The following is a 9,582-nucleotide window of genomic DNA, read 5'->3' on the forward strand; positions in this document are numbered from 1 at the left end:
CCACGCAGCCGTCATACCGCTCAGGAAGGAGACGCATTCTGTCTCCTAGAGATGAACGTACTTTGGTGCGAAAAGTGCAAATCAATCCCAGAACAATATCAAAGGAAGATGCTGGAGGAAACAGGTACAAAAGTATATATTTCCACAGTAAAACTGTGAGTCCTATATTGACATAACCTGAAAAGCCACTCAGCAAGAAAGAAGCCACTGCTCGAAAAACCGCCATAAAAAAGCCAGACAGCGGTTTGCAACTGCACATGGGGACAAAGATCGTACTTTTTGGAGAAATGTCCTTTGGTCTGATGAAACAAAAATAGAACTGTTTGGCCATAATGACCAATGTTATGTTTGGAGGAAAAATGGGGAGGCTTGCAAGCCGAAGAACACCATCCCAACCGTGAAGCACGGGGGTGGCAGCATCATGTTGTGGGGGTGCTTTGCTGCAGGAGGGACTGGTGCACTTCACAAAATAGATGGCTTCATGAGTCACGAAAATGATATGGATATATTGAAGCAACATCTCAAGACATCAGTCAGGAAGTTAAAGCTTGGTCGCAAATGGATCTTCCAAATGGACAATGACCCCAAGCATACTTCCAAAGTTGTGGCAAAATGGCTTAAGGACAACAAAGTCAAGGTATTGGAGTAGCCATCACAAAGCCCTGACCTCAAACCCATAGAAAATTTGTGGGCAGAACTGAAAAAGCATGTGCAAGCAAGGAGGCCTACAAACCTGACTCAGTTACACCAGCTCTGTCAGGAGGAATAGGCCAAAATTCACCCAACTTATTGTGGGAAGCTTGTGGAAGGCTACCCGAAACATTTGACTGAAGTTGAAGAATTTAAAAGGCAATGCTACCAAATACTAATTGAGTGTATGTAAACTTCTGACCCACTGGGAATGTGATGAAAGAAATAAAAGTTCTCTGCTATTAAAAGCTCTCTACTATTATTCTGACATTTCACATTCTTAAAATAAAGTGGTGATCCTAACTGACCTAAGACAGGGAATTTTTACTCTGATTAAATGTCAGGAATTGTGAAAAATGCGTTTAAATGTATTTGGCTAAGGTGTATGTAAACTTCCGACTTCAACTGTAAATGATACTACATCTAAATATCTGCTGTACAGAAATATGATTTGTTCCTGAACACAAAGCGCCTAACATGCCTGGGAGGACAAACTGACAGTGACATGCAGAGGGAGGGAAGAAAGAGCTGTGGCATGACAGAAACACACCTACAAATAAACACGTGCACAGGGGGTAGGGCTGGAACAGGGACAAACATACAAAAACCACACACGTCAAAGCACATCATCATCGTCATCGAAAAAGCTTGACAGGCTGTCTAATCTATGCAAAGTGCACGGTACTTAACACACTCCATTCATATGAATGTTTCACACACACACACACAGAAAAACAGCACCAAATCAGTGCATGTCCTCTCCCACGGAAATGATTCTCTCCTGAAATGAAGGAGCTGATATCGAACCGGATTAGGGCAGTGAGTGAATGTGGCGTTGTGAGCGTGAATGTGTGTGCGTGCGTTCACACATGTGTGCCATGTGTGTGTGTCCCAGACTGTGACCCTCTCTCCTAGCAGACATCACACAGACGGCCCTTTCAGCCTGGCGGGGAGAAAGAGGAGTTGGGGGTGTCGGTCTGTTATGAGGGGCCACACAGGATAAGGCTGCCCTGCCCCAGTGGAGAACAGGCATCACTCTGTCCACACACACAGCATGAGAGAGCCCGCTCTCTGTTTGACTAGCAGAGCGTGTGTGTGTGTGTGTGTGTGTGTGTGTGTGTGTGTGTGTGTGTGTGTGTGTGTGTGTGTGTGTGTGTGTGTGTGTGTGTGTGTGCCCTGTCCTTCATCGGCATGTCCAACCGGCACATACAGTACTGAGAGAGAGAGAAAGAGGGCTCTATTAAAATAAGACTGCCAACCGTACCCTCCATCTACCCCCTCTTAATACATCTCTGAGCTGATTGATGTATTGCACTTTATGTCCTCTGGCGATCAACTTTCTCAGAGAGAATATTTGCATGACACCACAGGGGAGGTTTCAGTAACCTGGGGTGGGATAACCAAACCTGCATGTCAGGATGATCCTGCTGCCTTTGGCTTCACTTCACTCAACTCAGATCAGTTTAAACCAGTCATAGCGTTTCCACTGAACACTCCTAGACATAATGGGTTATGAATATGTCCACATGTTAATACACTACACAAAACATATCTATAAAAGTATTGTTACTATTCAGACATAGAGAAATACAATCTGCCCATTCAGGCCTATCTCTACTCCCTGACCCCTCCTGTAGCACTTACTCTTTCTAAATATGGTCAGAACAAAACACAGAGGCATGCCTGGCGGGTGGCAGACATGTTGGTTTTGGGCACACAGACGTTCTCTTGTGGGCGGCCGGTGGCTTCAAATTTAGGAATCTTAGACCAGGGACTTCCTGTCATCCGATTGCCTAGGCAGGGTGAGCTGAAGTAGCAGAGCTGTTAATGGGCTTTCCCTAACTAATCACTGCTATGACCTCACTGACTCAGTAGTGATATGGCTCATTCACAAAAGACGCCTTTCTCTGTTCTCTTCAGTAGCTCTAACAGTACGGTCTGCGTCTCCAGTCTCCACCATACACTTAGGGGGCGAAAAAAAGGTGCTATCTAGAACCTAAAGGGGTTCTTCGGCGGTCCCCAAAGGAGAACCCTTTTTGGTTCCAAGTAGAAGCCTTCTGGTTCCAGGTAGAAACCTTTGGGTTCTATGTAGAACCCTTTCCACAGAGTTCTACCTGGAACCAAAAAGGGTTCTCCTATGGGGACAACTGAAGAATCCTTTTGGAACCCTTTTTTTCCTAAGAGTGTGGCGATAAAACAACGTTCACACTAAAGGTCTACGGTCTGCACAATGGCTCGATCTGTCGCCAGGCATTCTAAGTTGTAAGTTCCGCAGTAGGGCTGTGAAAGAACCGTGAGGACGTCAATCGGAACTTCCCTTCAACTTTTACAATACCCCGATGTACGCAGGTTAAAATATACACAGAGATGATAATGACCGAGTATTATAAACCCATAGATTTATGACTAGATCCTAGAGAGTTCCTCCTTTGATCGTCACACAAGACTGCTACCTGATTAGTTTATATAGAACGGTGGGTAGGCTGTACGCAAAATATAAATGACGTCTGTACGTAGACAGGAGAAGATTAATCATGTCTGGAAAACCATGGGATTTGCCGAATAAGACAAAAGCAGGCCACAGGTGCATGACAACGGACAACGACGTATTCTAGATGTTTGCGAAAAACCGGACTGTAGCGCTTCGTAAATATTTAGGGCAGAGATAGTTTCTCTGAGAACTCCTCTGTAAGCAAAAAGCACATCAGTGTTTGTCATCAAGTCTACATGAAGCTTTTCTGCCTAAGTCAGCCAACTGTCTTTCCTATAAGTTGCCTTTGCTACTGTAAGTGTTAGCATCGTGCTGTCGTTTTTCTAAGCACCGATCGGCCCTGGGTATATAAAACATAAAAGAAAAATAACATCTGACAGTGTGTGACTGTCCTTCAGACTGACTATCTCCTAGCAGTCATCTATGAAGAGCGGATGGGGTTTCGAAGAACGGAACGCGAGTGGTGTGGATATGTCGTTGTGGAGCGGAGAGGTTATGACTCCCACCTCAAAAAGACTAGTTGCGTTACCGTGTTAAGAAACAAGAGTAAATGTAGACATGCATGAGTAGCGAAGAGAGCATTGTACTATGCAGCCTCCTCGAATGCGGAGTGTTGCCTTTAAAGGGTGCGTTGCAGACGAGGCGTGATTGGGTTGAATTCCGGCCTTAATAAATCAATAGAAATGGAATGGGATAAAATGATTGTATTTCAATGTAAAGCACAGACGTATGCTCAACGTCCAGTCTTGCTAATGTTGAGTAAACGTTGGTCTGTGCCCAGCGGGAGGGACACGCAGGGAGATGTGCCCTCCTCACTGACGGGAGATACAGGCGGGGGTCTCGGAGTTCACACCAATCAGTAACAAGGGAGGTGAGAGCTCTGCTCCGCAGCTGAGAACAGTTTGCATTGTTGTGAGAAATGCCATGTCAACAAACCCCTGGGAGAGAAAGTGAGAGTGTGTGTGTGTGGGCTTCAAACCCAAGGAATGGAGAGGGGGGGCGTGGGAGTCTTGAACAAAGACACTGCTCTGTTCTCTTGCCATCTGAGAATATCAACCTTTTCTCCGCACACACACCTATGGACAAACATTAAGAATAAACTACGTGGTGAGTTGATGCCTATTCGGCAGCTAGTTAGCTCGGTGAATTGATCATGCTACTTTGTATGCGTTGTTTGTTGGCAACCTTGTACTTTACAAAGTTTTTGGAACAGATTCCTGTTGGAACGTTCCACAAATTATACCCACCCCACACACAGCCTGCTACTCACACCCACACAGCCTGCTACTCCCTCAAACAGAGGCTGTACAGTTTCTTCTCACATAGCCTGGGATTTACGACTCACACAGGCTGTACGGTTCTGCAGGTCTGTGGACACAGTTCCCTGTTGTGGGTTCAGAACAATGGCTTTGCCGGGGGGCACAACACTGGTGCATGTTCTAGTGCAATGTGTGTTCTGGAGTTAGAGAACATTGGAACTAGGAAGGTGTAGATGGCAGAAGGGTTGGTCCAATACACAGAAACAAGACCAGCATGGTGTGGATTCGCTGTGGTTTTAAGATTCCAGCTAGTACTCTAATCTAGGGCATTGGAAGAACGGGAAATGTAGTCAGTCACACCAAATATAGACAGCAGAGACAGTCTCAGCCTAGTGTACAGTAAGTGTCTGGTTCCCATCCTGAGCCAGCTGCATCCATCATTAACTCTGTCACCGCAAACCGAATAACTTATCAATTAGCCCATCGACCTACCTCACTCATGGTAGGTCAATAAAGAGGCTAATCATAGTTTGCATTGAAAATAGCACTGACTCAATTGAAATTCCTAACAAAAGAAAATAAACTGGATGGCATATTTTCATTAACACCCCAGTGAAACCTTGAGAACCTTGGTATGGCAATCAATAATAATACAAGTGCTATTGACAAGTGTGGCAGTGGAATAATGGTTGGTAGCGTTTATATTTGCCTATCTATAACTTACTGTGCTGTATAAGACATGTTCGTTTTCTCCAGGCTCCGACAGCTCACTGAGATTCCTATCCCAGTGTAAAAAGGACTCAGTACTGTCCAATATTTCCATCCTTGGCGATGCGACCGCTCTGATTCCCAATGTGTCGTTAGATGACAGTTCCCTTGATGATGATACTTTGCAGCGCAGATAGCAAATACACTCCTTCACACACTTTGCAGCGATATCAACCGCAGAATGTTATTTTTTTTACTCCGTCCACGCAGTTATTTCAACTTCTGTGAAAAAAACGTAGTTATGCAGTTAAGGTAACTACAACGCCGTAATATACGCAGCAGTGCTGCCAACGAAGCAGTTATCTCCGAATTACAATATTAAAGGTGAAAAATAGAGTTAGATGAAGACTGCCCCGTGTTGGGTCTTGTTTATTTTCTTTGCACAGAGTTCTATGGACTTTTTCCTCCTCCTTTTCCTTGATGCAGTTTGCTACCCACACCAGAACAGACCAGACAGGCAGGAATGTGGGTGGGGGCGGGGACAAGAGTAGCGACATCTAATTAGACTAAAACACTATAATGTTTGCATTCCATTTGCGTAGGTTGTATCAAGATAAAAGGGCAACATACAATGCAATGGATACACATTTAGCGCAATATCTACAACGTATGTGGAGAAACTGTTCACATGAAAACTTTGCAACAGTTTCGGTCAGAAATTGATGGAGAATTTGTAACTTCCACACTGCGAAAAAAAAAAACACTCCTGTCCATCTGCGTCATACCAATCAAACGAGTCCTTCTATTCTAGTCTGACCGTCTGTGACTGACAGGGTTCTGCGACCAATCCAAAGCATTTGAGCCCGAGTATTTGATTGACAAGCGAATAAGCCAATTAAATCACATTAACGTACGTTTTGTAACAAATCAGATAAAGACAAGAATTCTTAATTCTAAACACTGCCTCCCTGGAATGCAAATCAACCAATCAAGTTAAAGCTTTAAAAAAATAAGTGCTTGAGTAGCCAACTTTCTGCTGCAATAACTTAACTTTTTCTGCAACTCCCGAGTGGTCTGCCAAGGAACAGGTCAAAGAGGACATTCTGCTAAGAAACATATTCCACTAATGTGTGGATATTGAAATTAAGAGGCAAAAGTACTGAAAAAAATGTATATTCTACCAACATGATACATACAAGTACATTAAACAACATTAGTACAAACTTTCCCCAGACAGAATTGAGGTGAGAATCTGGTGATTTCAGGAAGGAGGGGGAAAAAACGGTTTAAGGTGGAATGAAACCAAAACTAAACAAATAGTTACAAGTTTCAATCTATCTTTAAAAATAGAACAGAAAGACACGCTGAGAAGAAAACAGGTGGTATAACATTCTATATGAAACTGGCACATAATCCTAGTTTTGGGTACAGCATTATGTTGATGAGAGTCAGTCACACATCACCCATTTATTTCTCTCATCTGTTATTTGGCTTCTCTGGGAAAACAACTGACCCTTCACCTTGAAGGCCTGATCCTTTTGCTCCAACAAGTGTAGCGCAAATGGACGTAAACTAAGATTATACAGTAGTAACAAACATTTTGGGGATAGAATACATACATGGGACCCCATGTTTAGGTATACTCTGGCACGCTTAGAGAATGAGAGGACTTTAGTAACCATAAGCATGGTTTAGCATGGGCAGTGCCATTGAGGACTTTCACCATTTTGAAGTAGTCAACTGGGTGGTACCTCCTATGGGTTAAGGAAGGATCACATAATTCCATCAGCCATGAATTATACTCGCGAGCGAACATTCCATAACTGCAGGTGGCAGTAACTCACCAACCTTGGCGTTATACCTGTTCAAACAACACATTCCAAGTGGCAGTATGAACCATTTCAGTTTGTTTACCAACTCATAGAAGTAGTATAAGAAAATTCAAAATGGAGATGGCCTCAATGGCGCTGCCCGTGCGTTCACGGACGTCATAATGGGACAGATAGTCCTTTATCATTCTCTACAGTCAACAGAGAGGTGTTACACTGTGTTCTGTCCCATTTAGATAGCAGTCACACAGCTTCTTCCACAGTCAGTTAATATATAGACAATAGAGTAGCTACACAGAAAGAGCCTTAGTCTTCCTCCTAGATGAAGATCGCCACTTCCCTCATTGATCCCTCCCTCGAATGTTGTCGCTTAAAAACACAATGTTGTCTGTAGAAGGGAAAATAATGACATGTTTTATTGTTATGAAAATATAAAATGTCTGTGAATGTGAAATGTGTCTGAGTGCGTGTTCCCCTCTCTCACCTGCGATGATGGTGGTAGCCTGGCGTTTGACGTTGTTCTTGTCTACGTACTCCCCGTAATCCAACTTCCCCTCCACCAGAACCCTCGACCTAGAACAGGGGCACACAGAACCAAGGAATGTGTCACTGATATGTTTCCCGCGGAATGTTATAAGACCAGTTGTCTTTGCAGTAAACACACGGACGATACTTCTAGAAATAAGTAGAGACAGAAAAAGTTTCACTCATCATGCTCCTAGTCCCCAGGGAAATAGAAACTAAGCCTGAGAAGTTGACAACCCACAGTATACAGGGTGACACAGAGTGAAAAACATACCCTTTCTTGACATACTGGTAGGCCACATCCCTCAGACCAGGCTTGAAGATTGACACACGGTGCCACGTCGTCTTCTGGCTGACATCTCCAGCGGGGGACGTCTCCACGTCCCCGGAGCGCCACATCTCGTTGGTTGCCATGGAGAAGATGGTAACGGGGTTCCGTCCCTCCACCTGTCTCATGACAGGATCCTGCCCCACGCGGCCCAGCAGCTGAACACGGTTTATCGCTGTGGGGGGGGGGGGGAAGAGGAGTACACACATCAAAGCTAATGGGGGAAGACAGAGGAGCGGACAGACATCAGCTGGTCTGGGCTGTTTGTGTTCGATAGATGAGAAACCTGAGAAAGTGCCCCGACGGTCCATACTCACATCTCTCCAGGATCAGGCTGGTGTCTGTAGACTGGTGTCTGACCAGCTGTCTGAAAACCTGCAGGGAAGAGGCATGACGACACACTACAGTCAGCCAAGGAGCCACAGCCACAAAAGTACAGTAAAGTAGTAATTAAGGGGGAACAGCTGGAGTATTTGTTGCACACTTACCTGTGCTGCTCCGTTTCTCAACATCCTCTTTGTTTGCTGGACGGACTTTATGACAGTAAAGTAGACAGACTGTAAGAAAGAGTATCGAGTAGACTTCATCTCAAGATGAGGATATGAGCATTAGTTAGAGCTTTAATCCTGACTAACAGCCAGCAAGTTAAATGGACACAACTACATTATCTCCATAAAGATCAATTGTATCGCAATATAACCATGTGAAAATGGTTTGCTACCGTTGCATTGTAACCTCTAACGTACTGATGTTACAGACATGCCCAGCTAACACGCTACATTAGTTGCAATGCGAGTGGATAGATAGATAATAATAGGGCCGAGACATAAACGTCCATAAAAAGTACACTTGTCCTACAAAACGTTTGCATGCTTGTTGTTTATCATCATATATATCTAAGGACATACAGTAAGTTAATTAAACTTACATGATGCAGTAGACGAAATCCTTCAGTACACGCTACTTCCGGTCCGTCGCTAATATAGGTCCGTGACTCATTGTAGAAAGCAATAGACAGTTCCGCTGATACTGGTGCCTGGATCAAATACTTTAAAATAAAAATGTTTAAGTTGATGATAAAGTATTATATATGTGGGGGACATGACATAACATATAGGTTTTATTTCCAAATAGTATGGATGTTGTCTCCCGCGAAGCTGGACGACACAAGATATAAACAATAGAGCTGGATAGTATCTTTATTTTAGGCCATTTAACAAGGTCGAGTTCTAGAAAACCTTTGGTTACAATCCTTCGCTCACAGAGAGTAAGATGATGATACACAATAAAATCTAAATAAATGCATTCAATTCTGAATCAAAACGAATAGATAATGTGTCTAAGTAAATACTGCACACATGGTCTTACAAATCAGTAGGCCGATATCATTTACTACAGTAATAAGGTACATCTGTGGAACATGCCTTTTGCTCTCGAAGTGGCATTTTTATTCATTTCTAGTGTAAGCTGAATATCCTAGAAAGTGAGATGTGCAGTACCTTGATTAAATTCATTCATTTTATTATGACCAATCTCACCATTCTGACTGCCATTACATGACAGTTAACCTGAGAACAAGGCCGTGTGTAGGAGAGAAGAGAAGAGTGAGAAGCCGTACATCTCACCAAGTGCAAAGACATACACACAAGTACGTACACTAATCTACCCACACAGGAGGGAAACTTCTAAGGTCCTTCAGAAACCACACACCACTCAGACAAAGGCACACTTTCCCAGAGCAATGTCCTGTCC

General features: G+C 43.7%; 2 protein-coding genes across 3 annotated transcripts in view; both read right to left on the reverse strand.

The window, feature by feature from the left end:
* Window positions 1-6,192, reverse strand: part of LOC120049887 (cyclic AMP-responsive element-binding protein 3-like protein 2) — a 29,500-nt gene extending 23,308 nt beyond the window's left edge. The window contains exon 1 of the mRNA XM_038996376.1: window positions 5,165-6,192. Coding sequence (XP_038852304.1) covers window positions 5,165-5,263 — 99 coding nt within the window. The 5' untranslated portion in view covers window positions 5,264-6,192. The remainder of the gene's footprint in view (window positions 1-5,164) is intronic.
* A 113-nt stretch (window positions 6,193-6,305) lies between these two features.
* Window positions 6,306-8,819, reverse strand: LOC120049889 (single-stranded DNA-binding protein, mitochondrial-like). Of its 2 annotated transcripts, none has more exons than XM_038996377.1 (6): window positions 8,759-8,819; window positions 8,319-8,387; window positions 8,148-8,205; window positions 7,777-8,005; window positions 7,462-7,550; window positions 6,306-7,365 (listed from the first exon to the last, which is right to left on the reverse strand). In XM_038996377.1, the coding sequence occupies exons 2-6, from the start codon at window positions 8,340-8,342 to the stop codon at window positions 7,319-7,321; spliced, it is 447 nt and encodes a 148-aa protein (XP_038852305.1). In that variant the 5' UTR covers window positions 8,343-8,387; window positions 8,759-8,819; the 3' UTR covers window positions 6,306-7,318. The 2 variants fall into 2 exon arrangements, with proteins under 2 accessions (XP_038852305.1, XP_038852306.1); XM_038996378.1 differs by having other exon boundaries at window positions 8,319-8,363; window positions 8,759-8,798.
* Between the last annotated feature and the right edge of the window lie 763 nt (window positions 8,820-9,582).

This window comes from Salvelinus namaycush, chromosome 6, assembly GCF_016432855.1.
Source record: "Salvelinus namaycush isolate Seneca chromosome 6, SaNama_1.0, whole genome shotgun sequence".
NCBI lineage: Eukaryota > Metazoa > Chordata > Actinopteri > Salmoniformes > Salmonidae > Salvelinus > Salvelinus namaycush.